General features: G+C 53.7%; 12 protein-coding genes and 1 non-coding gene across 13 annotated transcripts; 7 read left to right on the top strand and 6 right to left on the bottom strand.

Moving 5' to 3' along the window:
• Positions 1-1472: 1472 nt before the first annotated feature.
• BO97DRAFT_t21 lies at positions 1473-1580 on the bottom strand. Its single transcript has one exon. It is a non-coding gene; the product is annotated as a tRNA-Val (tRNA).
• Positions 1581-1722: 142 nt separating this feature from the next.
• Positions 1723-2848, top strand: BO97DRAFT_439638 (uncharacterized protein). The gene has a single exon (XM_025697998.1). The coding sequence runs from the start codon at positions 1988-1990 to the stop codon at positions 2792-2794; it is 807 nt and encodes a 268-aa protein (XP_025555812.1). The 5' UTR covers positions 1723-1987; the 3' UTR covers positions 2795-2848.
• A 43-nt stretch (positions 2849-2891) lies between these two features.
• Positions 2892-4304, bottom strand: BO97DRAFT_381556 (tRNA guanylyltransferase). The gene is made up of 8 exons (XM_025693253.1): positions 4185-4304; positions 4041-4130; positions 3835-3966; positions 3735-3779; positions 3499-3674; positions 3354-3442; positions 3188-3292; positions 2892-3134 (listed from the first exon to the last, which is right to left on the bottom strand). The coding sequence occupies exons 1-8, from the start codon at positions 4196-4198 to the stop codon at positions 2907-2909; spliced, it is 879 nt and encodes a 292-aa protein (XP_025555811.1). The 5' UTR covers positions 4199-4304; the 3' UTR covers positions 2892-2906.
• A 412-nt stretch (positions 4305-4716) lies between these two features.
• On the bottom strand, positions 4717-8135 carry BO97DRAFT_334784 (Fibronectin type III domain protein; the record flags this gene model as incomplete). Its single annotated transcript, XM_025691412.1, has 4 exons — positions 4717-6681; positions 6737-7755; positions 7837-8030; positions 8092-8135. The coding sequence occupies 4 exons, from the start codon at positions 8133-8135 to the stop codon at positions 4717-4719; spliced, it is 3222 nt and encodes a 1073-aa protein (XP_025555810.1).
• A 521-nt stretch (positions 8136-8656) lies between these two features.
• On the top strand, positions 8657-11746 carry BO97DRAFT_474706 (putative lipin Smp2). Its single transcript, XM_025700342.1, has 5 exons — positions 8657-9155; positions 9214-9284; positions 9337-9637; positions 9686-10568; positions 10618-11746. The coding sequence occupies exons 1-5, from the start codon at positions 9047-9049 to the stop codon at positions 11528-11530; spliced, it is 2277 nt and encodes a 758-aa protein (XP_025555809.1). The 5' UTR covers positions 8657-9046; the 3' UTR covers positions 11531-11746.
• Positions 11747-12478: 732 nt separating this feature from the next.
• BO97DRAFT_402314 (putative transcription initiation factor TFIID, 31kD subunit) lies at positions 12479-13740 on the top strand. The gene has a single exon (XM_025694473.1). It carries the CDS (start codon positions 12710-12712, stop codon positions 13649-13651), a length of 942 nt encoding a protein of 313 aa, XP_025555808.1. The 5' UTR covers positions 12479-12709; the 3' UTR covers positions 13652-13740.
• A 315-nt stretch (positions 13741-14055) lies between these two features.
• BO97DRAFT_381546 (uncharacterized protein) lies at positions 14056-15006 on the bottom strand. The gene is made up of 2 exons (XM_025693252.1): positions 14588-15006; positions 14056-14356 (listed from the first exon to the last, which is right to left on the bottom strand). The coding sequence occupies exons 1-2, from the start codon at positions 14703-14705 to the stop codon at positions 14073-14075; spliced, it is 402 nt and encodes a 133-aa protein (XP_025555807.1). The 5' UTR covers positions 14706-15006; the 3' UTR covers positions 14056-14072.
• A 174-nt stretch (positions 15007-15180) lies between these two features.
• Positions 15181-16465, top strand: BO97DRAFT_439632 (rRNA-processing protein UTP11). Its single transcript, XM_025697997.1, has 2 exons — positions 15181-15395; positions 15477-16465. The coding sequence occupies exons 1-2, from the start codon at positions 15300-15302 to the stop codon at positions 16296-16298; spliced, it is 918 nt and encodes a 305-aa protein (XP_025555806.1). The 5' UTR covers positions 15181-15299; the 3' UTR covers positions 16299-16465.
• Positions 16436-19396, bottom strand: BO97DRAFT_474702 (histidine biosynthesis protein HIS4). Its single transcript, XM_025700341.1, has 3 exons — positions 18445-19396; positions 16835-18391; positions 16436-16786 (listed from the first exon to the last, which is right to left on the bottom strand). The coding sequence occupies exons 1-3, from the start codon at positions 19289-19291 to the stop codon at positions 16584-16586; spliced, it is 2607 nt and encodes an 868-aa protein (XP_025555805.1). The 5' UTR covers positions 19292-19396; the 3' UTR covers positions 16436-16583.
• A 1215-nt stretch (positions 19397-20611) lies between these two features.
• On the top strand, positions 20612-22206 carry BO97DRAFT_335635 (glycoside hydrolase family 47 protein; the record flags this gene model as incomplete). The annotated part of the gene is made up of 2 exons (XM_025691434.1): positions 20612-21889; positions 21946-22206. The coding sequence occupies 2 exons, from the start codon at positions 20612-20614 to the stop codon at positions 22204-22206; spliced, it is 1539 nt and encodes a 512-aa protein (XP_025555804.1).
• A 515-nt stretch (positions 22207-22721) lies between these two features.
• On the top strand, positions 22722-23559 carry BO97DRAFT_420046 (uncharacterized protein; the record flags this gene model as incomplete). Its single annotated transcript, XM_025696619.1, has 3 exons — positions 22722-22966; positions 23034-23435; positions 23496-23559. 3 exons carry the CDS (start codon positions 22722-22724, stop codon positions 23557-23559), a joined length of 711 nt encoding a protein of 236 aa, XP_025555803.1.
• Positions 23560-23955: 396 nt separating this feature from the next.
• Positions 23956-24936, top strand: BO97DRAFT_72067 (uncharacterized protein). The gene is made up of 2 exons (XM_025701014.1): positions 23956-24387; positions 24501-24936. Exons 1-2 carry the CDS (start codon positions 24182-24184, stop codon positions 24742-24744), a joined length of 450 nt encoding a protein of 149 aa, XP_025555802.1. The 5' UTR covers positions 23956-24181; the 3' UTR covers positions 24745-24936.
• Positions 24937-25013: 77 nt separating this feature from the next.
• BO97DRAFT_334840 (superoxide dismutase) lies at positions 25014-25684 on the bottom strand (the record flags this gene model as incomplete). The annotated part of the gene is made up of 2 exons (XM_025691415.1): positions 25014-25127; positions 25196-25684. Coding segments are annotated over 2 exons (603 nt in total), but the record flags the coding sequence as incomplete, so codon positions are not given.
• Positions 25685-25725: the final 41 nt, after the last annotated feature.

Below are 25725 nucleotides of genomic sequence, written 5' to 3'. Positions count from 1 at the left end.
GACTGGCCCTTTGGCTTGGAAATCCACCCGTGTCGGGGGTGATACACAGCAAAGTCTCGGCGGGCTCTTGGACTCTTGGACGCCTTATATTGTTTGTGGCTGTGCAAAGCTGTCTACCCTCATGGACTGTTATTACATGAGTACTTCAATTCGCACACATCCACACACACACACACACAAGGCGCACACGCACACATTCCGGGCAACCACCTCATTGAATTTGCAGCAGCCACCAACCCGACCGGCCTCAAGCCTGTTGGACTTATTCGTCCGCAGTCGGAAAGGAGCCTCCACTAACTCCACCAATCCACCTTACTGTCGGAACGATCCTTTGCCTGAGGATCTAATCGACCAATCCTATCGATGCTTGCTGGAAGGCCTGGGTATTGTGCACAGGGCAAGTCGGCTAAGTCATGGGTCATGGGTCTATAACAGAGTGCTCTTATGATTATGATTGATATCCTGATTACTGACGGCTTCAGGCTATGTCATGCGGGCATCGTCTGCATCTCCGTTCTCGGCTCGGGAACTAACCCACCCCTAGTCTGCAGGACCTTGCAGGCTTGATGAATAATGTCGGGCTTTGCATCCCGCCTCAGGGATTTGGGCTGCTGGCTGTCGGGGAGAAGATGTCATCATTCGTTCTTGCTGGTCTCGTGGTGGTTTGTGTGGGCTACCTGCGCTTTCTGGACTTAGCAGGAGTAGTATGGTGCCTTTATGTGGCCATGTTGGCATGGGTGCGGGGCTTGTAGACTTGCTGAATATGGCTATTTGCCTTCGCTTCGGGAGAACAGGCCAGCCATCGGTATGCTTATATTCTACAGTTTGAGGTAGAATAATATGTTGTTGCCGATAGCCTCGTAGGGTCCATCGAGGGTTTCTTTCGAGTCATCGGTTGCCCTGCACTGACTATAGCAGTGGATTCAAGTAGCCGAGTGTATGGAAAGTTAGCCTTTATGCGAGTAGCAGATAAGATTCAAGGTCGGTGTTCTCCAATTGTGAACTCGGGTGTCAGATACTAGCGGCATGGTCTTTGCATCACTGATCCCAGGTTATTGGTCGCTGCCTCTGTATTTACATGCATGCTGTAGATGCGCATGGGCAGGGTTGGTCAAGACACCATGGGCTAGTTATTATTAATCTATATAATAGCTTCGTGGGAGCTGCTCTACTCGAGGCAATGGCAGAACATACGAGTACGTGGGCAGTGGATGGCAAGCAGAATGCTCCCATTACCCACCACGGAGTATCACAGACTCCGCCAGCGGCAACAAGTATATATATGTCATCACAAAACCAAAGAACCCACGATATCACTCACGCATACACAAGTCCAAGCCCAAACAGTGAGACACCAACAAGTAGACCAATTCGCACATCCAATAAATAGAATATATACATTGGAAAAAAAAAGAAAAAAAAAGAAACACACAGAATAAAACCCCCAAAAACAGAGCCCGAAAAAAAGAGAATAGTCGCGCCCGGGATCGAACCGGGAGCCTTCTCGGCACTTGACCTAGCACTTGGAAGTGCGTCAGTCCGATGTGAACGAGAAATCATAACCATTAGACCACGCGACTGATTGTTGATTTAGGATAAATAGTTTCGGTACATATAGTCCCCATCCTTGGAAGCACCTACCACCACTTATCTAGCAGGCAGTCCCTGGGCAGGCTTATCCGCGGAAGTCAAAATAATTTTTCTCGTCGTCCTCCTCCCTGCACTCACTCCCCCTCGGGTTCGGTTTCCATCTCTACTCTACCTTACCTCCTACCTACATTCATACACATATCCAACCGGGAATAATAATCATCGATATCACCCTAACGACAAGAATAAACCCACCGAACCCACCTAATCCCACGACCAAACCAAATACCCCCAGCAAGAAATGTCCGTCTAACCCAACACCACCCACAACCACGAACCACACCTTAACCCACCTCCACCCTCCCCCCAAAACCCAACCCAAATCCAAAAAAAGAACATGGACGCCCAAGCCTACCTCCTCCGCCACGGCTGGTCCGGCCCAGGAAATCCCCTAAACCCCAACGCCCGACCCGGCGCCACCTCAGGCCTAGGACTCACGCGCCCGATCCTCGTGGCACGCCGGAAGGGCAACGCGGGCGTTGGCAACAAAACGACCAAGGACCCGACGAATCAGTGGTGGTTGCGCGGGTTCGAGGATGCGCTGAAGGGCGTGGGCGCGGAGAATAATAACCAGGCGGCGGGGGGATCGTCGCGGACGCCGAATGCCTTGACTAGTGAGCTTTATCGGTTTTTTGTTAGGGGGGAGGTCGTTCCGGGTTCTTTTGGGGAGAAATCTAAGGTTGGGGTTGAGGGGGTGAAGGATGGGAAGAAGAAGAGGAAAGAGGAGGAGACTAAAGAGGAGAGGAAGGCTAGGAAGGAGGAGCGCAAATTGCGCAAGGAAGCGAGACGTCTGAAGCGCGAGGAGAAGCTGAAGCGCAAGGCTGAACGAGAGGCGCGCAGGGCCGCCCGGAAGATCAAGCGCGAGAAGAAGGCTGCTGCGAAGTTGGTGTCCAGGAAGGAGGAGGAGGATGCGCCGCGTCCTCAGTATGAATGCGATTATCCTACGCCGCCCATGACGGAGGGCGAGCAGGAGCAGGAGCTGAAGCAGACGGAGTCGAAGCCCAGTAAAGATCGGACGGAGAAGAAGCGGAAGGAGAAGAAGGACAAGACCACATCGAAAGACTCTAAGAAGAGGAAATCACGCGAGACATCAACGGAGGACGGCGCGAAAAAGTCCAAAAAGTCGAAGACGACCTTTGAATGAATTCGGATCTTTATAGATTAGACGTGCAGATAGATACCCATGGCTTGTTGCTTGGTTCTTGGATTCGTATACATGAATGATTGTTTCTTGATTCTATACGTGATCTTCATAACTATTTCGCTTCCGCAGGCAGCTTCCCCGGCTTGCCGGACAGGATCCATGGCCGACGTTCCCAGAACTCATCCTTGATGATATCGACATGGTCGACGACCACCTGTGCCTTGCGGCGTAGTTTGCGGATCTTGTCCTGCTGTGATCGCGAGGCCGGCGCGCCGGGAACGTCCTCCTCGTCCTCCGCTTTGCTGAACTCTGACCTGGGCTTTGCGTCTTCCAGTTGATACTGCACTGCTCGTTAGATGAGAGCTCAGACAGACAAGCAAAGACAAACCATACCTGGCGATAAAGCACACTGCCCTTCTTGTAAATCTCTTCCTCATTGTTGTAGTTAATGCCAAACCGCTGGAACAGAATCTCGTTCTTATCAGATGATACGGTGCCCTGCCGCGCCACCGAGTCAGTATCACCATCGTCAGAAGCTGCTGCCCATCGACAAACCCACCTTCAGCTCCTGCTCCGCATCTGTGTTGCTCATACCGCCCTGCTGAACCATAGTCCAGAACGTCGTATTGTACAGGTTGTTAATATGACCTGCCTCGCTCATCAGAACTCGACCAGACAAAGTCAGGAGGAAGAGCCGCACTCACAATCCACCTGTCTCCAACTCATATAATCCCGGAAGATCCTCGAGTTGGGATACATGACCGCTCTCCCATCGAAAGAGGGTAGACCCCCAGGCTGCAGCGGCGTGTCTGGGAAATACGTCGCCCACAGATAGATATAATACGCCGTAAACGTAGACACGATGGTCGTGACCAGCTTGCTAGCACAATCATGAGCCTTGATGTTATTCGCCGAAGGTTAATGTAATAAGGCAACTTACGCGCTTCGCCGTTCAAAAAGCTGGCAGCTGGGGTGGAATGCAAAACTAGAAGATATAAGTCCCAAATCCACATACACCGGCGGAGAAAGCTGCGACACACCTGTACTCATCGCTGATACCGTAGGCGAGGCAGAGATCGGGGAGCTCCTTCATGACCTCTACTGCGGCGGCGTTCATCAGATCTAGAGCCCGGCGGTCGTTGGGCTTGACGAAGCCGTAGCGATCGGAGAGTCTAGAAAGATATTAGAGATCTAGGTCGTGCGACTCCTTAGAAAGTAAAGCTGCGATGTAACTGGGTAGACAGACTTGTGAAATCCTCGCCCGTCGATGCGAATGACAATCCATGTGTTGGGGAGCAACACATCGGGTTGCTCGAATGACTTGACATACTCGTATCTGTGACAGGCGTTAGCAAGGGAAACGCGACGCTAGGGACACGGGAGAGGGTACTTGGAGTTTGCCATTCTGACGTTATGTAAATGTCAGTCCTGCCTGCAAGGGTCCTGTAAAATATATTCTATGCAAGCCGCCCTGGCAAGTCAATCATGCAGCTGCGGCGGGTGAGAGATGAATGCACATGGACAGTGAGTGGGATGAAGATTCGGGTGGGGGTTTGCCGTTCCTCAATTTTATCCGCTCATCGGCAGCCCAACTGAGCCACAGATAATGGGAATATACTTTGAGAGCGTGAAAGATTTGCGCATGTAGTGCGGCTGATCTACTTGAATTCTCGCAGCCTTAATTCTGTGAAATGAATGAATAAATGATTAGGTGCATAAGGACAATTATTATGTGCAATTCATATACGCCTGGTATGAGACTGAAAAGACTGAATGATAGAAAGACCGAAAACCGGTGACCAAATCCCACAGCTTACTGCGCCGGGGAGTGTCGAAGAAAGTGAATGACAAGTGACTGACTGACTAGAGTATCTATGGATAAGAAATATGAGAGAATGACTGCTGCAACACGGCAGTATGTATCAAGGATGAACAGCCTCCTCCCCCTCTGAATCTTCATCTGCCTCGCTGGCCTGTTCACTGGGGCGCTCGCTCGTCTCGCTCGCAGCAGACTTCCTGGACATGCGACTGAAGAACCCGAGACTACTGCGGGTCGATCTATCTGCAGACGGTGCGCTCGACACGGTACTATCAATACTCTTGGCAAGCAACGCCTCCCCGTGAGCGTCCTCGTCAATGTCTCCCTGCGCAGTATCACCCCGCTTGGAGAAAAGACCAGACCGATCCTTCCACGAACTGAATTTACTCGAGCTCCCTTTGCGGGTGATCTTGCGGATGAACGACTCCTTTGAGCTGGCATTATCCAAAGAACCAGTGGAAAGCACGCGCTCCAGTGACTCATAAGAATCACCGGTGAGGACAGACAGCGAACGCGAGTCCCGCGAAGCGCGCGACTCCGAGGGAGAACCCTCATCCATGGGAAAATCAAAGGGGGCCTCCAACTCGCGATCTTTGCCCTTCTCTTTTTCCTTGCCCTTATCCGACTTCTTCCCTGAGAAGATAGCCTTGAATGAAGGCGCTGCAGGGTTCAACTTAGGAGTCACAGGTCGGTGTGAAGATGATGGCCTGGTACCAATTGGAGCCTGCAACGGACGTCCTTGTCTCTCAAACGCTGAGTCTTGAGGAAAATCGGGCTCGCCGGTCAGGCTCAGAGGCAAATGACCAGAAGATCCGTACTGAATGGATGGTCGACGAGATTGGACCCTAGACCAAGTCGAGGGGGATGCCCAATCAAACCCCAAGGGACTTCGGTGGCCTGGCTTCTCGGCTGAGGGCCAGCCAAAGTGCCTGTTGTCCGTCGAGGGATGGGGAAGTTGATTGTCGAAGGAGAAGGTTGAAGACGGCCTCGGAGACAATGATTCTCGCCGCACTTTCCCAAGAATCGTAGCAGGATCAATGGGATCATGCCGGGGGCTGAACTGGTTGTACCCCGTGCTGAGATCCGCACTCTCGCCGGACTTGAGCAAGCTGTTACCACTGCCAAAGCCAAACCTACTGGGAGAAAAGATACTCGAGAATGCCGTGCGGCGCGATGGGTGGTGATCAGAAGAGCTATCCGTCGTGGCACCGGCTGTGTTGCTTCGAGGGAACAATGACATCGGATTCGCCCAGTTGCCTGTATAGCTCAGCCGACGACGTCTAGCACCGATGGGGTCCATCTCGTCCAAATTACGGGGGAATGACTGACTCTGTCCCGGTTTCAAGCTGCCCAGCAAAGGCGGTTCATCGGCAAGAGTTTTACCGCGAGGACGATGAAAGCTAAAGAGACCAGAAAGTCGCCGCGAAGCACTCTTGGGCGCTTCACCCACTTCTCCCAGATTGGCGGATTGCGGGTCTGCCTCTCGAGAATGAGGTTGGCTTTCATGCGGGCTGGGGAAGAGGCTTGCTGGACGACTGTTGTTGGGTGAATCTGGTGACGGTGGGCCATGAGGAAAGTCGAGTTGGGTGCCAGGCTGCTCAAGGTTGGGAAACCGGGATCGAATGACTGGGCGAGGAAGTTCAGGCGACTCCTCATCCCCAAGGAGATCCGAAGGGAGTAGGGCGTCTGCACGGGGACTCATCTGAGGGGCACCGAGAGAGATCTGATCTGCTGAATAGCCATGGAGCGAGTCAGATTGACTTGTCAGACTCGGCAGAGTCATCCCGTTTGTAATATTGAAGAAAGCAGAAGCTGGTCCAAAGGTAGGGGAGCTGGTGACGGGAGGGTTGTAGCTGAGGCTGCTGGAGAATGTCGGTTCCAAGGACGTATAATTCATAGGCGAAGAGACATTGCTAGTAAGCGAGCTGCGATGCCGGCGTGGACGGATGGTTGCAGTATTCGAGACATCCGCATCGAGAGCTGGGAGAGTGAAGGGCCCTGTGCTGCCGCTCCGCTGGGTGGTAAGCCATTTCAAGCGTTCCTGTGCTTCTTGATATTGTTGCTGGGCCTAGAGCGAACGGTCAGTGTGCGTGGTAGCAGAATGGCGCCTTTGGCATACTCACCTGGGCATGAAGGCTGACTAGGGTGGCATAGCGAGCATGGAGATTGCTCAATTTGACGTCCCATTGGCGTGCTCGCTCGTTATCGATCCGGTCCAATTCCTTCCCATCTTCACTGTCGGCTTCCTCATGAGACTTCCTCTCATCCTCGAGTTTCTTGACACGCCCGCCCTTGTCCTGGATCTCGTCATCGATGACTTTCATCTCCGATTGCTCCTTGCTGATCTTCTCCCGAATCTCGTCCGCGCGCTGTTTCCCTTCTTCTTCCACTCGGGCCTTCTCCTCCTTCGACTCGGTAGCTTCGCGAGCCATGCTCTCAATTTGCTCCTGCCATCGAACAATGTCGGCCTTCCGCTTCTTTCGCTCGGACTCTTTCTGCTGCAGGAGCCTTTCCCGCTTCGCCTTTTCACTTTGCACGGTGCGGTTGACACTTTCCAACTTGTAGACATGTTTCTTCAGGTCGCCGCTCGCTTCGTCCTTCTCTTTCACTCGCTTCTTCAATTCATCACGCTGTTTCTCGAGTTCTTTCAGAAGCGCGATGTGCTCTTCCTCCTCCTCGGCGGTCTGTTTCTCCACGGTTTCATTTTCCTGCTGCAGGGACTTCAACCGATCGGCAAGCTGCTCTAGAGTTTCATCGTGATCGTCATTGGTGGTGCTTTTCTGCGATTCCTCTGCAGTGCTGTGGGTGACGTCAGTAGTGCTCGCCGCTGGTGATGACTTCCGCCCGGCCGTTGATCGCTTCGCTTGGAGTTGTCCTCCGCTATGCTCACGAGCCATGACAGGTGCCGCGGGAGCGGTCAGACCGGCAGTCGACCGAGGAATCGAAGCCCGGATGGTAGGATTTCCGACCGGCGCATTTTGCTGTGACTGGGACAGAGGTAGAGATTTCGTGCGCACATGGATGATCGCGCTGGGTGTCTGAAAGTTGGCGGCACTGACTGAGAGGACACAAATATGGTAGATGCTTCCGGGGGCTAGATTCAAGATTTCGACAGCAGTCTCCGCTCGTTTCGATTCACCCACTGTCAATATGTTAGCGTTTCCAGAGAATGGGGATGGCAGAGATCGGTTTGGATGCGCTTTGCGAGCTTTGCGAGAACTACCTTTGACACCGTTTAGTTGAATAATATGCTTGTGGATAGAGTTGTGGAACTCTGGCTGTTTCCAGGCTATCCGAATCTCACGCGCAGTGATTTCCTCCAAAGTAACTTCTGGTGGCGGCGGGATGTCGAGCCCCAGCTTTTCCACCAGAACTTCATTGGGTGTCTGACAGACCTGCCATGCACGGTAGAGCAGCCTTATGACAAGATTAGCCCACCCGACGCGACATTTGGGGCGTATTGAAGGGAGATTCTCACCATATTAATGCCCATAGAATAGTGACAGCTAGGAAGAGAGCCATGACGCCTCGTACCCTGACTCGAGGAACCACGCTGGGGTAGGCGTCGAAGGAGAGATGCAATGGCTCATACATCCCAGCGTCCACGACCCATGGAGAAGGGGACAGGAAGTGAGGGATGATAGCGACCTCGTGTAATCTAGGATTGCAGGAGGGCCGTGGAAACGAGGGTCGAGAAAGGACCTGCAATGCCGGGCAGGATTGAAGCAGAGATAGAGAGAGAGAGAGAGAGAGAGAGATCCTTTGGGGAATTAATCCGATGCTCCGCGGAGGCTGCCGACCCGGTGGGGAGTGTACTCACGTGACTATACCCTTAGGCTGCCTCAGAAAGCTGAGTCAGCGAGTTGCAGATCCTGAGCGACGGTCTAGGCATCTGAATGGGGAGTAGCGGCCGTTCCAAGCCGAGGAAGGAACTTGAGATGAGTGAGCGGGAAGCACATGACGGCGACCGGTTGGGCTGTTGAGCCTCTCCCAACAATTGAAGTGCAGTGCCTGCTCCGGAACTGATCGGTTCTCTCCAGTTTTCTAATTCTCTCTCCCTTTGGCTTCATCTTTCAAGTTTCTCACATTCTTTGCTTGCTTGTCTGTCCGCCAGGTCACACAGGTATCCCTCGTTTGATTTCAGTCTCTGTCAGATGTTCTAGTCGGACGTTGCGAGTGACCACTATCTCTCGTTATCATTACTACTTTACTACGTATTGTCTCCCGCCTCGGGGCATGTCTATCGGGCATTGTCACATGGGCCGTACGTATGTAGGCGGCAATCCCTGCACCCCCGGCCTCTGACCACCACCAACTCCGAACCCCTCTCCTATTTCCTCCCGTGGTGCGATTCTGAAATAGAGCTTCCTCGATCGATTTCTCTCGAATTATCTCGACCCTTTGCCAGGGACATTCCCTGTTGAGCCTGCAGGATGCAATACGTCCGCAGCATCAGCGGTTCCGTCTCGAAGACGTGGAACTCCATCAACCCAGCCACCCTAAGCGGGGCAATTGATGTAATCGTGATCGAGCAGGAGGATGGTGGGATGCCTACTCCCGGAGTGCATTAGGATAATTCACTAATGGTAAATCGCCGCAGGAACCTTGGCTTGTTCACCATTCCACGTTCGTTTCGGCAAGTTCTCTCTCCTCCGCCCGTACGAGAAGAAGGTACCGCTAGCCCACCTCTATCGTCCGGTATTCATAGCTAAGATGCTGCAAGGTGGAATTTTCCGTGAATGGCTTTAAACAAGACTATGCGATGAAGCTGGGTGAGGGCGGGGAGGCTTTTTTCGTTTTCGAAACCACCGCCGAGATCCCCGCCTCGCTCCAGACGTCACCTTTAGTCTCGCCCACCAGCAGTCCTAAAATGCGCAGCGAAGAAAATCTCCCCTCTTCCTTGTCAGAACCGGAGTATCTCGACCTCGATCGATCTCCGTCACCATCCGAAAATCAAGTCGATGGGAAACCATCGGCCGAAATCCCTATCTTGTCTAGGGGGATGCGGGCATCCAGTGACCTGGGTATGTGAGTAGGATCTAGTGTTTGGACTTAGGCTCATGACTTCATAGGTACTATCACACCTCTTTCCCGATCGCCAGATGACTCGAGTATGGGCCGGTCCCGCCATGGCTCATTTAGCGAGGGACCAGTCAAGATTGACAGAATGGCCACCGATAGCGTGCTGTTAACGAAGAACCGATCCAATAGCATTGGTGCTACGCATCAATTGTACGCAGCGAATGCCCCGGGCGAAGAGAACACCCGGGATGGCCGATCCCGCAGCCCCACACCATTGTCGCCCGAGGAAGTGATGTCTCGCGCTGTGTCGCTGTCGAAGAAGCTGTCCGGGTCGAACATTCCCTCTCGCGTGACAGAGACCGGAGACTTGATGCTGGATATGACGGGCTACAAGAGTAGCGAGGAAGACGCGCTGCGGGCGGAGGTCATTGCGCGGAAGATTCTCGCCGAAGAATTGGAGGGCAACTATGACATCGGGGCCCTGATCGGTGCAGACGAGCACGGCAATCTGTGGATATATAGCAGTGAAGAGGCTAAGGAAGCGGCAGATCGTCGGGCTACGTTCAATACTATGCGACCGGGTTCGGCCATGAGCGAAAATGCGATCTCTGACCCTGGGTACCATAGCGACAGTGATCCATCTATCCATGATAAGGCAGTGACGGCGCGTCACTATCGGACGCAATCCGACGTCCAGCCCGGCTTCCCTACACCACCACAGTCACCTACTCAAGATTCACTTGCCCTGGAACCCACGCGCAACTATGCGAAGACGTTACGTCTGACTAGCGACCAGCTGAAGGCCCTGAAGCTGAAGCCTGGGCCTAACAACATGTCGTTCAGCGTGAACCGAGCCACCTGCACGGCCAATATGTTTCTGTGGAACGGAAACACGCCTATTGTGATCTCCGACATTGATGGGACCATCACGAAGTATGTGTTCTATCTGTGCTATCCTCTTCACCCCGACTAATATCTATAGGTCTGATGCATTGGGTCATGTGCTGAACATGATTGGACGAGACTGGACACATGCTGGCGTGGCCAAGCTGTACACGGACATCGTCAACAATGGGTACAACATCATGTACCTTACCAGCCGGTCCGTCGGCCAGGCTGACATTACCCGCGGCTATCTCCACGGAGTATGCCAGGATGGGTACCGATTGCCCAAAGGCCCAGTCATTATGAGCCCGGACCGCACCATGGCGGCACTTCGACGCGAGATTTATCTTAGGAAGCCCGAGGTCTTCAAGATGGCGTGCTTGCGAGACATCCTTAACCTGTTCAACGGCAAGGAGAACCCGTTCTACGCTGGGTTCGGCAACCGTCTGACCGACGCGTTGAGCTATCGCTCGGTGAATATCCCTTCTACACGAATTTTCACGATCAACTCGAATACGGAGGTCTCCCTCGACCTTCTCAGTTTGAACAAATACAAGAGCAGCTACGTCTCAATGGGAGAGCTGCTTGATCACTTCTTTCCGCCGGTCAGTTTGCTGGTTCAGGCTGGTGGCGAGGAATACACCGATTTCACGTATTGGCGTGAGCCCCCGCCAGATCTTGAAGCATTTTCATGTACAGACAGCGAAGCTGAAGACGAGGAGCCAGACGAGGACGACGAAGAAGAAGAAGAGGAGGAGGAGGACGAAGAGGATGAAGAAATTGAAGAAGACGAAGAGTACGACGGCGAGCTCAGCGACGAGGATGGCAGCGAAGCTCTAGACGAGGACGAAGTCGACGAAGAGGAGGAAGACCTTGGCGCCAGTTATATCTCACAGGACTCTGTGGACGGTTCTGAACTGGCGGAGGAGCAGGACGTTCTTCCTGACGAGAAGGAGTTGGAGGTCGCCAGTGGAACTCGGCGATCCCCTCCGGGATCTCCCCCGCGTTGAAGCTGCCACCAAGCTTGGTTGTTGCATTGGCGGACAATGATTAGCGTGGCTCGCGCTCGATACCCCGTCTGGAGACGATTGTCGCCGATGTTTCAAGAACCGGTGGCATAGATAGAGCTTGCATGGGGGTGTTTGTTTATAGAGTAGCATCGCGGCATCGCAAAGACGCATAGCCATAGTTATATATGTTAATACACTGCATGGAGTATCACTGGGACGCGCGTAAGCGCGGAACCCTACCTGTATCCATGATGCTAGGTCATATACTAGATACCTTGAAAGACTCCTGAATCACGTTCTGATTGGCGGATGGCTATAGACTTGACAAAATGATTCGCTGTAAGTAGTCTTGGTGAAGCTGTATTATGAGATCTGTATATCATCCATGATATTGACTGTACCTAGAGTCAACCGAAACAGTTTATGGAGTATTTATAGTTCTAACAAGGAGCTGGATATGAGGATTAATATGCACATGTAACACTGATTATGAGCAAGTAGACGACAACAATATGTGGACTCAGAATGTTTGCACTTTCTAGCTAGTGTTTCTACCTGAATTCTGAGACACGGAGATACATCTAGCGAACGAATAGTATTTGTATTCATCATTGTCCGGCAGAAGAAAAGAACAGGGTTGGAGTAGAAGAAGGAGAAGAAGAAGAAGAAGAAAAGAAAAGGAGAGAAGAAGAAGAAGAAGAAGAAGAAGAAGAAGAAGAAGAAGAGAGAGCCTTAAAAGTTGACTGAAGAAGCAATCCATTCCGGTAGCCGCAACATCATGGCGTCAGATTACAATCGAGGGGTATAGTTACCTAGTATATGATGGTGTTGTGAAGCCTGGGCCCGGGGGTGATTTGCCGACGACCGGACGGGGACTAGCGCGGCGGGAAGAATCCCGCCCAGTCAGTTCCAGATTCAATTCAATCCAATCCTCATCCATCCATCCATCATCTCTCCACCTTGATCACAAGACTTGATCCGGAGCTGTTATACGATCCGGAAAGATAATGCTCACGAGTAACAATTGAAGGCCGCTTCACTTCTACCTCACCCCTATCAACACCGAATCCGCAAGGCGGTGGACGACCACCTCCGCGAGCTCCTCCCTCCGCCTACCTACAGCAGCGCGATCGCATAAATCAACCTCACGCCGTCTCGCATCAGTATAAGCCCTCCAAAATGGCCTCACCATCGCATCCATCCAACCCCGTCCCAACATCAACAACAAACCACCCGATGACGCCCCCAGCAGACCACCCGCAATCCACCCCGAGCGCGCCCAACATGAACACGACCACTACCACGACAAACACCACCACCACCAGCAACCCAACGAACCCCAACCCGAACGCAAACACAACCTCAACACCCTTACCACCGAATCAACCAACACAAATCCCCTCGACCTCACTAAAAGACACGGGCAAATCGCGGCGGCCGCGCGACGTGCGCCTGATCCACATGCTGCTTGCCAGCCTGGGCGTGACAGCGTACCAGGAGCGGGTGCCGCTGCAGCTACTGGATTTCGCATACCGGTACACGTCGAGCGTGCTGCAGGACGCCGTGCATCTGGCGACGGAGGGGTACGCGGGCGCGACGACGGACGCCGGCGCGGCGGCCCGCGGCCCGCTCGAGGTCAACAGCGTCAGTCTGCCGGCGCTGCGGCTCAGTATTGCTTCCCGTCTGCATTACCAGTTCCAGCCTGGTCTGCCGAAGGAGTTTCTGATGGATGTCGCGGCTGAGCGTAACCGTGTTGCGCTGCCGGGTGCGAGCCGTGGCTTTGATCAGCAGGGGAACTCTAAGGTCGTGGCCGGTAGCCAGGGGAGTGTTTTGCTCGGTGGGATGCGGTTGCCGCCTGAGAGGTTTTGTCTGACGGGCAATGGGTGGAATATGCGCGAGGAGTGGGAGAGTGAGGGTGAGGAGGAGGAAGAGGTCGAGGTGCAGCCGGATTTCGGGGGCGATGGGGCTGGTAGGGAGAATGGGGTTGTGCCGAAGAGGGAGGATGGAGATGAGGGTGAGGATGATGAGGATGAGGATGGGAAGATGGAGGATGTGTTTGGCGAGGATACGGCCATGGGCGAGGGCGACGAGGATGGCGATAAGGATATGACGGATGTTTAGGTCGATTGCTGGGCGTTTTAAGGCGCATCGGCGTGGGGGAAATAGTATACATATTACCAGGGAATCTTGAATAGGGGAGAAGACTGCAGGTTTCTATCGATATTCCCATATCTATAATCATGACCACCTCCTCATAACTCAACACCTCAGCCCTCACTCACATACTATACAATAATCCAAGACATGCTACCCAACATCAAACAAGAAAGGAAAAAAGGAGACATAAACGCCATTTATCATACAAACATACCCAAACAAACAAGCATTGGAAAAGTATCAACGCCCACATCCGCACAATGACAACCGATCAGAACGAGCATGCCACAAGCTCAAGCTCAACCCCCGGACCCCCATCACCCCTAACCAATACAACTCCCCCCCGGCTCCCCCTCCGTACCCAAGAAGGCCCAGGGAAAGGAAATCATTGACCCCTCCGCTTCTTCTCCTCCTCCTCCGCCCGCTGCCGCCGCCGCTCCTCATCCGCCCGCATCATCTGGATGACCTGCGCCCGCCGCTCCTCAACGGCATCCAGCTTGGCCTGGTGCTCGCGCTTCCGCTCCTCGTGCGTCGCGAACCACTCCTCCCGCGCCCGGTCCTCCTCCTCCGGCTTCGCGTGCGCCACCATGCACCCGTTCATCGCTAGGCGCTGCTCCCTGCACACCCACGTCGCCGTTACGGTGCGGTTTACGGCGCATTCGGCGAAGGCTGGCCGGTAGATTAGTTGAAGGTTAGTCTGGTTTCAATTGGATGGTTTGGGTTGGGTTGGTTTGGGGATCTGTGTGGGGGAGGGGGCTGAGGGTAGGCTTGGATTGGGGGTGAACTTGGGTTGTTCAATTGGTGTGGGATGGTCTTCGCTATCGGTGGGAATTGAATTGGATAGATGGGTTGTGTGTCTGAGGTAGAATGATGAGGAGAGCTTGGTGACAGGGCTGGTACCTTTGATCTCGGCGGCGCAGTGGCCTCGCACGCGCTTGTAGTATAATTGCTTGACTTCGGCTTCTTGCGAGGCGGAGAGCGGGAGCGGGTTGCGGAGGTTGTATTTTGAGGCGCTCATGGTGATTCGGACTTCGGGCTCTTGGAAAGGAAAAAGTATGAGGTTGGTAGTGAGGATGAGGGTGAGGTTGTGCTGTAGGTTGCAGGTAGTAGTAGTAGTAGGAGGGTGGTCGATCAATGGGTTGATTGTTCGTGTGCCCGTCAGTGCAACTGCAAGTGGAGGTGTGTGTCAGTCGGTCAATCGGTCGGTGGTCGGGCGAATTCAGGTGGAATTGCTGATTCAACACAGAAGAAACTCGTCAATGCTCAATCAACCAAAATATAGTGAAACAGGCGCGAAAGCTATAACCATCCAAGCAACATGGAACATCCGGAGAGCAGCTCGGAGCTTGGATGCGATGCGGACAAAGTTCAAACCGGGTGGACTGATACCAAAACGGTTTAGTGTATTGATCCCTCCCTCCGTGCCTCAGTCACTCACTCCGCCCGCCGCCGAACTTTTTTGACCGGCCAAGAATTTATGCTCCCCCCGGTCTCCATCATTACTTCCAGTCTTCCACACAAACTCCTTTTACCCGCAATTCTTACACCTCACACATCCTGAAGCCCTCATTTCGAATTTCAAGTAAACCCACCACGGGTTAACTCCCTCAAGATGTCGACCATGCGCAACGCCGTGCAACGGCGCAACCACCGCGAGCGAGGCCAACTCCAAGGCCGCGAAAAATGGGGTATCCTTGAAAAGCACAAGGTAAAAACCTCTCCACCCTGTTATAATATACTATTTCGTCAATGAGATCAATACTAATCCCCGCTTTTCCTAAACTGACAGGACTACTCCCTCCGCGCAAAAGACTACAACGCCAAAAAAGCCAAGCTCAAGCGCCTTCAGGAAAAGGTCCGCGATCGCAATCCCGATGAATTCAACTTCGGCATGATGTCCAGCCACTCGGCGCGCCAGGGGCGTCATGGCGCGGGCGTGCGTGATTCGGCCGAGGCACGCGGGTTGGGCCACGATGCGATCAAGTTGCTCAAGACGCAGGATGCCGGGTATCTTCGGACGGTTGGGGAGCGGATTCGCCGGCAGTTGGAGAAGTTGGAGGAGGAGGTGAAGGTGCAGGAGGGGATCAAGGAGGCGCTTGGGGAGAAAGACGAAAAGAAGAAGGTGAAAAAGGATAACGATGGGGGCTTTGACGATGATATGGATTTTGATTTTGATTCTGAGGACGAGGAGGATGAGGATGATGCTGGTTCGGGGCGGAAGTCGAGGAAGGTGGTTTTTGCGGATGATCGGGATGAACAGAAGGAATTAAAGAGGGAGAGGGAGTTACGGTTGGAAGATGAGGACGATGACGACGAGGACGATGATGAGGACGATGACTCGTTCGGTCAGCGCAAGAAGCAACAGCAGAAGAAATCGCGGAAGCAGATCGAGGCGGAGCGTCTGGCTCTGGTCGAGGCGAGGCGCGCTCGCAAGATGAAGAAGCGCGCGATCGAAGCCAGAGAGAACAAGATCAAGGCGCTGCAGAAGCAGTACAAGGAGATCACAGCCGCCGAGCGCGAGCTGGACTGGCAGCGTGGCCGCATGGACAATGTCGTCGGAGGCACGAATAAGAATGGCGTCAAGTGGAAGATCCGCGAGCGCAAGCGGTAATCGCTGTGCGTCTGTTCAATCGCTGCTACATGATTGATGATTTACATCGCTTGCTTCCACTGCATGGGTTGGGTTCGGAAAAGTTGCCCCATTTTTGTTCTCTTCTTCGAGTGGGTTTTTAGATCGCCAGGCGTCCGAGATACCAAATGTTCTTCATATTGTACATTGATTGTCACAAGGAAATCATACTTTTCTGATTGGCTATGCTTGCATTAAATACGCATCAACGTCAAATCGTAACCACCTGCTAAAGAAAGGAAAAAACATCAAGGATTCGTCATCAGATTACTGCTGCTGCTGCTTCTTCATGTGCGCAACGCGGATGCTCACAGCCCGCTTGTGCGCATCCAAACCTTCAACCGCAGCCAACCGCTCAACCGTGCGAGACAGGCCCAGCAAGCCCTCAGCAGTCAGGTTCGAGCTGGTGATGTGCTTGAGGAAGGACCCGAGGTTCACACCGGAGTACTGCTTGGCATATCCGTAGGTAGCTACGAAGGGTTAGCCATTGCTTTTCCATGATAGAAGGGATAACTTACGAAGTGAGTGGTTCGTGCCTGCGGAGTAGTCACCCACACTCTCGGGGGACCACTGCCCGACGAACACACTGCCGGCGTTCTTCACAGTAGCGACAGCGGCCTCGGCGTTCTGGATCTGCAGGATCAGGTGCTCCGGAGCGTATTCGTTGCTGAGAGCCATAGCCTCGGCCAGGTCACGCACAACGAAGGTGACAGAGTGGGCGAGTGAGCCCTTGACAATGTCCACGCGAGGGAGAGCCTTGGCCTGAACATCTACCTCCTTCTCAATAGCCTGGAGCTGCTCTTCGTTCAGATCAATCGCAATGAGGATGACCTGAGAGTCCACACCGTGTTCGGCCTGACTGAGAAGATCGGAGGCCACAAAAGCCGGATTGGCATCCTTGTCCGCAATCACCAACACCTCGCTAGGACCGGCCGGCATGTCAATGCTGACACCGGCGGAGGTGTCGTTGGAGACCAGCATCTTGGCAGCGGTGACAAACTGGTTGCCAGGACCCAAGATCTTGTCTACCTTGCTGACGCTTTCGGTACCGTACGCCATAGCCGCCACCGCCTGGGCACCACCAGCCAGCACGATGCTCTCCGCACCGACCTTGTGAGCGACATAGACAATCTCGGGAGAGATGCTGCCGTCAGCACGAGGAGGAGAGGCGAGAACAATCTTCTCACAGCCAGCCACCATAGCAGGAACACCCAGCATCATGGCCGTGGACGGCAGGACGGCCGTGCCACCGGGGATGTAGAGACCGACCCGTTCAATGGGGCGTGAGAAACGAGAGCACACAACACCCGGCATGGTCTCAACCTTGAGGCCTTCGGGGTTGCCCTTCTGAGCGCTGTGGAACTTCTGGATGTTGGCAATACTGATGTCGATGGCCTCCTGGGTCTCGGGAGACAGCTTCATCAACTCAGGTGCGAACGGGGCACGGATGACCGGAGAGGTCAGGGAAGTGGCCTTCTCAAACTTGTGGGTGTACTTGAGCACGCCAGCATCGCCGTTCTCGCGGACATCCTGGATGATGGGGCGAACAAGAGCGACAATCGCATCGTTGGACTTCTGGGAAGGGCGCTTGAGGTATTCCTTCACCACGTCGACCGGAGTGGAGGCAGTAACCACACGAGTCATCTGGAGAGGCTCGTCCGCCTTCTTAGCAGCCGGTTCGGGGGCAGCAGGCTTCGATTCGGGAGTGGCGGTGGTCAAACCTGCCTTCTCCGCCCAAGGGCCCTTGGCATCACCCTTTCTGCGCTTGACCTTCAAGCTCTTGAGGTCCAGGTTTCGCTCTACGTCCTCGAGGCTGACACCAGCGGCAACACAGCGAGTCAGAGCAAAGTAGAGTAGATCGGCAGCCTCAAAAGCAATCTCCTCCTTGGTGTTGGCACGGCACAGCTCATCAGCCTCCTCCATGATCTTGGCTTGAGTGAGCTTGGGCTCGTTAAAAAGACGTGCAGTGTAGGATCCGGCGGGAGCATCAGCCTTGCGGGCTTGCAAAGTCTTCTGCAGACGGGAGAGGCCGTTGTACGGTCCGAAACAGCTGGGGGCTCCAAGGTGACAGAAACCTAACTCATGATTAGTCGAAAACCATTGAAAGAAATGGTATGAATTGGCTCACCTCTACCGATCTGGTTAACAACGAAGACCAAGCAGTCGCTGTCGCAATCGAACCCGACTCGGATCAGTTCCTGCACATCGCCGCTAGACTGACCCTTGTACCACAAGCCACGCTTGCGGCTTTGGTAGACGCCGGTACCGGTGCGAAGAGCCTCTGCGATACTTTCGTTGCTACTCCAGACCAATCCCAAGCAGATACCTCTCTCATCGGTGACGGTAGTTGCGTAAAGGCCGTTGCTCTGGTCGGTCACAGCGCGGGCAGCGACCAATGAGGCCGCGACGATCTTGCCGTTGGGTTGTTGATGGTCGAAGGTCAGAGCGTCGGCGGGCACGACACTGACACCGCCTTGGCTCATTGTGTCCTTCAACGCCTCCTCGGTGACAGCGCCAGAGTATGTGCGGAAAAGGTTCTGAGCCTCGAGGTTCATGTTCAGCTGCTCCGCCAGAGACTTGATGGCGGAGGCATCAGTCGATAAACTGGCCTCTTGGCGCTCGGCGGATCTGCCAACCCACGATTGGAAGGCATTGATCTGACCCTCGGAGGCAATGGCGACAATCCTGGAGGAGGGGACGGACTGTTCTTCCGACAGAGCAGTCAATTGGTTCAGTGTGACGAAGATCTTGGCGGCACCGGCGTTGAGAATGTCAACCAGGTCACCGGAGGAGGCAATGGCGGTGGCATCGACGTAGACATCAAGCAGACGAAAGTTGCGCTTAAGGAATTCCTCTGCCTGAGCAAGACTGGATACCTTGATGAGAACGCGACCAAAGTAGGCGATCTGCTTGAGCGACAAGCCGCCGGTGGAGGGGGCGGCGGGGTCGTAGGAGACGAGGAGGGGAGTCGACATGGCGCGATAATTCAATTCAATTGATTAATACAGAGCGAGAGGAAGTAGCAGAAGACGGTAGGCGACGCCCCAGCACCGGGGAGAGAGGAAGACAAGGAGAGTGAGGAGGAAAGAGAAGGTGGAGAGGGAGAAGAAGAAGAACCAAGAGGAAGATAGTATGACTAGATGGTATGAATCATATTCCTCCCGCCGCCGCTTCTCGAATAATTCTTTCCTGCCCCGCAATCGGAGCCAGCCGCGGGTGGTGCAACGAGGTTGACCGCCTACTGGACTGGGACAACCCGGGGAGGAGCCATTGCTTGTGTGACCGCCTACTCTATATGGATAACAGGCCAGGGACTCACTCACATCCAAGCCTTGTTAGATTACATCAGGGTTGAAATCACTTTCTTTGTACTATTCTTCAACAAGAACAGCCTCTTAGCCTAAATACAAACGCAGCCATGGCCCTGTCCCAAGAAATCTTGCTTAGAGCCTTGGAACTGTGCCTGACCGGGCCAACTTAATATCAGGGCTCAATAACCTTGTCCGTCCTTCCCCCTCATTTACTCCATTGGGGTGTTGAAGACGGAACCCCCTGACTATAGTGACAATCTGGCTAAGGATTGTCGGCTTAAGCTCCGTTCTCTCACTCTCAGGGCTCTTACTCAGTCTTTCCCCCGAATGCTCCTGCCGATCATTTCCACCCATTGAGGGGAAATGCGATCATATGCTTTCCATTCGCATCACCTGCTCGACAGGCTGGCTGACCTGCCCAAGTGATGTCTCCAGAAGCACACTCAATCCGAGGCCATGAGGTCCCATTTGACCTCTGACCTGTCACACCTCCAGGGTCTGGTCTGGTGCCTGGACTCTGGATGAACAAAAGGAAGAATTATCCAGACTGATCCGGTCCAAACTGGAATCCACCCTTGCAGCGCGATGCATAGCATAGACGGTGGAGGCCCCTGCAGTCACCAATCGCGCTCCCCAGATCGGCGAGGAATGGACCACCTGCTGGCCATGATGTATCCTTTCGCTCCCTATGCATGCCTCCTGCTCCTTCAGGTCCAGGCTCCTTCTTCCTTTAACTCCCTAACCTATTCTCCACCCACACTCTCTTCCCTCTCCCCTCTTTTCCCCATCCTCATCGCCGACAATTAGCACCGGATCGCGGGATCTAGTGCGTGCGCTCGTTATTTATACCCGGTCTTCTCTCCCCTCCGCCTGTTTTTCCTCAGGCTGTCGCTCTTTGGGTTTGTTTCTGCCAACTAGTGCAGAGCCCATTCGTTGTCCATCATTTTCTTTGTGCTGCCCTTGTGTCACTCTCTCACCGGGGCCATGCATTTCTCCTCACTCTCTTTGTCGCTGACGGCGTTGACCCTCGTCAGCCCTTGTACGGCCTTTCCGCAAACCCGATTTGGCCAGCCCGTCCTGCGCACTGAAGCCAATACCCAATCGCGCGCCGACGCCGTCAAAGAGGCCTTTTCCCACGCTTGGGATGGCTACTACCGATATGCCTTCCCTCACGACGAGCTGCACCCCATCTCCAATGGCTATGGGGATTCCCGCAACGGATGGGGAGCGTCCGCAGTGGATGCTCTTTCAACTGCGGTGATTATGCGCAATGTGACCATTGTCAATCAAATCCTCGATCATGTAGCAAAAATTGACTACTCGAGCACCAGCGACACGGTCAGCCTGTTCGAGACCACCATCCGCTACCTTGGCGGCATGCTGTCAGGCTATGACTTGTTGAAGGGTCCTGCCGCCGATCTGGTGCATAATTCGTCCAAAGTCGAGACTTTGCTCACCCAGTCCAAGGCTCTGGGCGACGTACTCAAGTTTGCTTTTGACACTCCGTCGGGCGTTCCGTACAACAATGTCAACATCACCTCCAAAGGCAACGACGGAGCCACCACCAATGGCCTTGCAGTCACCGGCACCCTCGTCCTCGAATGGACGCGCTTATCCGACTTAGTCGGAGACTCCACCTATGCTGACCTTAGCCAGAAGGCTGAGTCGTATTTGCTGAACCCGCAACCCCAGTCTGCCCAGCCCTTCCCCGGGTTGGTAGGGAGCAACATCAACATCGCGACCGGCCAATTTGCTGATGGGGCCGTGAGCTGGAACGGCGGTGACGATTCGTACTACGAGTATCTGATCAAGATGTACGTGTACGATCGCAACCGATTCGGGACATACAAGGACCGCTGGGTGGCGGCGGCCGAGTCGACCATGAAGCACCTGGCGTCGCACCCGTCCACGCGTCCTGATCTGACTTTTCTGGCCTCGTACAACAATGGCAAGCTTGGCCTGAGCTCACAGCACCTGACCTGCTTTGATGGAGGTAGTTTCCTGCTCGGAGGCACGGTACTGGACCGCTCCGATCTTATCGATTTCGGTCTAGAGCTAGTCAATGGCTGCCACGACACCTACAACTCAACGCTAACTGGTATCGGTCCAGAGCAATTCAGCTGGGACCCTAACTCTGTCCCCGCCAGCCAGCAGTCTTTGTTCGAGAGTGCTGGATTCTACATCACCAGTGGCGCCTATATCCTCCGACCGGAAGTTATTGAGAGCTTCTACTACGCCTGGCGCGTGACTGGCCAAGAGATTGTAAGCAAGCGATTTCATTCGGTGAACGAGCTCATACTGACAAGCCTATTCTTTAGTATCGCGAATGGATCTGGAGTGCCTTCCAGTCCATCAACAAGTACTGCCGCACAGATACGGGCTTTGCCGGCCTGACCAATGTCAACGCCGCCAATGGCGGTAACCGCTACGATAACCAGGAGAGTTTCATGTTCGCCGAGGTCCTGAAATACTCGTACCTGGCGTTCGCGCCAGAGGATGAGTGGCAGGTGCAGAAGGGGACTGGGAATAAGTTTGTTCTGAACACCGAGGCTCACCCTGTGCGGGTCTACAGTACATAGATCGCGGACCTTGGTGCGAGGGGTAGAGCCTGGATTGATGCCGTTTCCGTGTAGAAGTCTAGATGACATACAGTTAGACACTGAAGTACATACATACATACTGATTGCGTAAATGGAATTATTCTTCCATGATGGGTGTTCATATTCCTCGTGACAGGTACCTTTGCAGTGACCACAATCTGATCTATAGGAAGCAAAGATCAACACGCAAAGTTCACATTAAAAGCCTCTAATGTTGCGACCAACCTTCCAAGCCACTAGAATACGTCGTTTAGCACTGGGTTTAGAAAATTCCATTGGACTCTCCCCAGCCTGCTGCGAAGTAGGTATTCGACCTCATGTTCTAGGCCTTCGGACCAGTGCACGGTTCACGTGACATCAACATCAAGGAGATTGGTAGTACTTGTTATCCTTGAGCTTCAAATTGTAGACATAATTTGGCTGGAATTTTACCAGCACAGACCAGCAGGCCTCGATCTGCAGCTAGCTTCTCTGAATATATGCCCACATTCATCATGGATGAAGAAGGCACTTGGGCGCACTTGTTCATCTCTGGCAATCGTCCCAATGTTCCCAAAGGCAAAGAGCTCATCAGCGAAGACAACTTCCGACCTTTCTGTGCGGAAGACGCAAACTGGCCGCTCGGGCGCCCAGCTGACAAGAGCAGACCGATAGACCCGCTCAACATAGAGGTGTTTTGGATCCGGATCAATGGACGCCGGATATATGTCGGCAAAGCTGTTGGTCGACCCGCTCCGGCGTACACTTAATCCCAACTTACGACGCGGTAACTGCCAGTTCCCTGACTATACTGAAGATTAGGCCAGGATGCAGCTTCATCGACTCAGCGTATCGAGACGCCAGATGCCAGTAACGATCGGCGATGTCGTGCGCGATTGGTATCGGTCCTTGCTGCAGGACCGACTTCGTCGGCTGGATGCCTTGCATCGGATTGGTATCACGCATGGAGACGTCAAAGACTGGCACTTTCGGGTTCCTGGTGACTCTTATGATACAGTCTTGTATGATTCCTTTGCAGCGTACACGTTCTCCGAGAAATGGCATTTTTGGAAATGTGCATCCAGAGATATCGCACGAGATCTTCGTGCCGATCTGATTGAAGCCGGTTGCGAAGATTCTGTTGACAGAGCTCTCTGGCAGTCTCTGGATGAAGAGGAGGAATTGCTGGAGCTGATTATACTGAAGGTCTACAGCCGTCCAGATTGTCGGTTTCTACCTTCCCCCCAATCTTCCATACGAGTCATAGAGGCATTACTGACGATAGCTAGACTTCTCAATGCCGGCATTGAACTCGATATTTCTTTTGCTGGGGACGATCTGTCCAGAACCTGACCCATGCTGGCACATTCTCATCTTTACGAACCGTTCTGGGCAGTCTTGTGCAATGAAAGAAGCCGAGCCGATATGCCCCGCTTTATACTTTGTCTAGTACCGAAGTGGTGGATCGAATTATTGAACGCGAACGATGAGACGAATTCGAAGACTACCAGGCTTCGCGACAAACTACGACAGCATTGCTTGCTTCCATTTCCAACCGAATGACCCGGGCATATTATTGAGCATGACAGATTCCTGGGACTACCGAATAGACGAGATCATCTAAAATAGGTGCAGCGCCGGGCCAGCCGTCGAAAATAGACTCGCCCCACCTTCCCCACTCAGCCCCCGCGTCAATTTGCGCGCATTTGAGCATCTTCTACTATACACCCTACAGTACGTGCATCGGATCTACCTTGGTAGCCAGACTGTCCGGCCACTTCCACCTTGGAGACTACTAACTACCCTTAAGTTCCCCCTTCACGCTTGTTCAGAATGTTGCAGAAATACTCAAATTTACTCAGCATTCTACTTCACTGTCGCACCGTATAAAGCCAACCCTTCCCTGGTCCCATCCCCTTAGCCAGACACCAAGATCCAGACATCAACACACCCCCCCCCCCCCAAGAAAGAAACAATGTGCGGCCCCTCCCGCCCCAGCACAGGCAGCCTCATCGCCATCATCTTCCCCTCCCCCGACAAACCCAGCACCTCCAACACATCATACTCCCTTTCCTTCAGCCATAACACCCCCGAAGGCCCCACAAAAGCCACCTTCCGAATCACAGACCCCAAGACCCGGGATATCTTTCGTGCAGCGCGGGGAGTGGATTTACGGATCGAGTGAGTTACTTCCCTTTCCCGCTTCTTTTCTTTTCTACTTGTCCATACCTATCGTCTTTCCACCGGGAAGATGGCTATGTAAAGCTTGAGGAGAGAGATTGACTCTGAACCAGGAAATACGGGGACTTGACTGCCCACAACGGCGAGCCTCCGTTGCATTGGTTTCGGATTCCGCTTTCTGAGGCCCAGTCCATGGCTCGGACGCGGCAGGAATGCGAGGAGATTGAGCTGCGGTTGCCGGAGCGGTTGGAGCTGGGGGTGTCGGGGACGGGGATCGTAGGGCGCGAGGTTAGGATCTCGGTGGAGGGGGTGGATGAACGGGTGGAGATGGGAAGGGGAGTTGTTGGGTTTGATTGATGTTTCTTGTTTCTTTGGGGTGTTCTCTTAGGGCTGTGGGTTGATTGTGCATGGAAATGGCGTTTATGGATTCGGAAGAGATGTCATTTAAGGCATCAATGGACTGTTCTGGACAGCGGCAGTGATATAGAGTGCTGCTTAGATGCCTTACATCCAATCAGTTCTATAGATCAAGCGAGCGCGTATATCTGCACAGAATCCGAACGACCAACCCCCATCACACGACCACAGAACCGACAACAGCATAATCCAACAGCGCAGCGACGAACCTACAACTTCAACAACGCAGCCCCATCCACCCCCTTGGTATACCTCTCCTCAGCCTCCACCCAATTCACGACCTCCCAAATCCGCTCCACATACCCAGCCTTATTATTCAAATACTACAATTCCCACAAATCGATCAATCAGCCCCAACACCCACCCACCCACAAGGCACAGAAAAACATACCTGAAGATAATAAGCATGCTCCCACATATCCACCCCAAGAACCGGAACCTTCCCGCCAACAACAGGATCCTGATCCTTCGTGCTAACCAACTCCAACTTTCCGGCTGGCCCACCAACGCAGACCAACCAGCCCCACCCACTACCCTGCAGACTCAGCAGTAGCGCCCCGAAGGCCCGCGTGAATTGCTCCACGGACCCCCACTGCTGCTCGAGGGCGGCCTTGAGTCGCGGCGCGGAGGCGGCGATGTCCGTCGCGGGCGAGCCGTGCGGCGCGAGGTTCCGCCAGAAGAGCGAGTGGTTGATGTGCCCGCCGCCGTTGAAGGTGAGTTTCTGTTGGATGCTGAGGAGCGAGGGCACGTCGTTGGCTGCTAGGGCTGTGGCTTGGGCTTCTAGGGCGGCGTTCAGGTTGGTGATGTAGGTTTGGTGGTGTTTTGTGTGGTGGAGGTGCATTATTTGTTCGGAGATTATGGGTTCCAGGGCCTGGAATGAGGGTTAGGGTTAGTAAAGGGGGGGGCTGTAGGGGTTGGGGG

The sequence above is a fragment of the Aspergillus homomorphus genome (genome assembly GCF_003184865.1).
Source record: "Aspergillus homomorphus CBS 101889 unplaced genomic scaffold BO97scaffold_2, whole genome shotgun sequence".
Lineage (NCBI taxonomy): Eukaryota > Fungi > Ascomycota > Eurotiomycetes > Eurotiales > Aspergillaceae > Aspergillus > Aspergillus homomorphus.
Note: the sequence above shows the minus strand (reverse complement) of the source record. Positions and strands in the feature narration are given on the sequence as shown.

What these genes read in the sequence shown, in the direction of transcription:
- BO97DRAFT_402314 (XM_025694473.1), top strand. Translation starts at nt 12,710, where the DNA reads ATGGCCTCACCATCGCATCCATCCAACCCCGTCCCAACATCAACAACA.
- BO97DRAFT_474702 (XM_025700341.1), bottom strand. Translation starts at nt 19,291, where the DNA reads ATGTCGACTCCCCTCCTCGTCTCCTACGACCCCGCCGCCCCCTCCACC. An exon ending in TGTTAACCAGATCGGTAGAG is followed by an intron (nt 18,392 to 18,444) that starts GTGAGCCAATTC and finishes ATCATGAGTTAG; the next exon opens with GTTTCTGTCACCTTGGAGCC. An exon ending in AGGCACGAACCACTCACTTC is followed by an intron (nt 16,787 to 16,834) that starts GTAAGTTATCCC and finishes AACCCTTCGTAG; the next exon opens with CTACCTACGGATATGCCAAG.
- BO97DRAFT_439632 (XM_025697997.1), top strand. Translation starts at nt 15,300, where the DNA reads ATGTCGACCATGCGCAACGCCGTGCAACGGCGCAACCACCGCGAGCGA. An exon ending in GTATCCTTGAAAAGCACAAG is followed by an intron (nt 15,396 to 15,476) that starts GTAAAAACCTCT and finishes CTAAACTGACAG; the next exon opens with GACTACTCCCTCCGCGCAAA.
- BO97DRAFT_72067 (XM_025701014.1), top strand. Translation starts at nt 24,182, where the DNA reads ATGTGCGGCCCCTCCCGCCCCAGCACAGGCAGCCTCATCGCCATCATC. An exon ending in GGAGTGGATTTACGGATCGA is followed by an intron (nt 24,388 to 24,500) that starts GTGAGTTACTTC and finishes ACTCTGAACCAG; the next exon opens with GAAATACGGGGACTTGACTG.
- BO97DRAFT_474706 (XM_025700342.1), top strand. Translation starts at nt 9,047, where the DNA reads ATGCAATACGTCCGCAGCATCAGCGGTTCCGTCTCGAAGACGTGGAAC. An exon ending in GCGGGCATCCAGTGACCTGG is followed by an intron (nt 9,638 to 9,685) that starts GTATGTGAGTAG and finishes ATGACTTCATAG; the next exon opens with GTACTATCACACCTCTTTCC. An exon ending in ATTGATGGGACCATCACGAA is followed by an intron (nt 10,569 to 10,617) that starts GTATGTGTTCTA and finishes TAATATCTATAG; the next exon opens with GTCTGATGCATTGGGTCATG.
- BO97DRAFT_381546 (XM_025693252.1), bottom strand. Translation starts at nt 14,705, where the DNA reads ATGAGCGCCTCAAAATACAACCTCCGCAACCCGCTCCCGCTCTCCGCC. An exon ending in CTGCGCCGCCGAGATCAAAG is followed by an intron (nt 14,357 to 14,587) that starts GTACCAGCCCTG and finishes TCTACCGGCCAG; the next exon opens with CCTTCGCCGAATGCGCCGTA.
- BO97DRAFT_381556 (XM_025693253.1), bottom strand. An exon ending in GGTATCAGCGATGAGTACAG is followed by an intron (nt 3,780 to 3,834) that starts GTGTGTCGCAGC and finishes TATATCTTCTAG; the next exon opens with TTTTGCATTCCACCCCAGCT. An exon ending in GCAGTGTGCTTTATCGCCAG is followed by an intron (nt 3,135 to 3,187) that starts GTATGGTTTGTC and finishes CGAGCAGTGCAG; the next exon opens with TATCAACTGGAAGACGCAAA.
- BO97DRAFT_439638 (XM_025697998.1), top strand. Translation starts at nt 1,988, where the DNA reads ATGGACGCCCAAGCCTACCTCCTCCGCCACGGCTGGTCCGGCCCAGGA.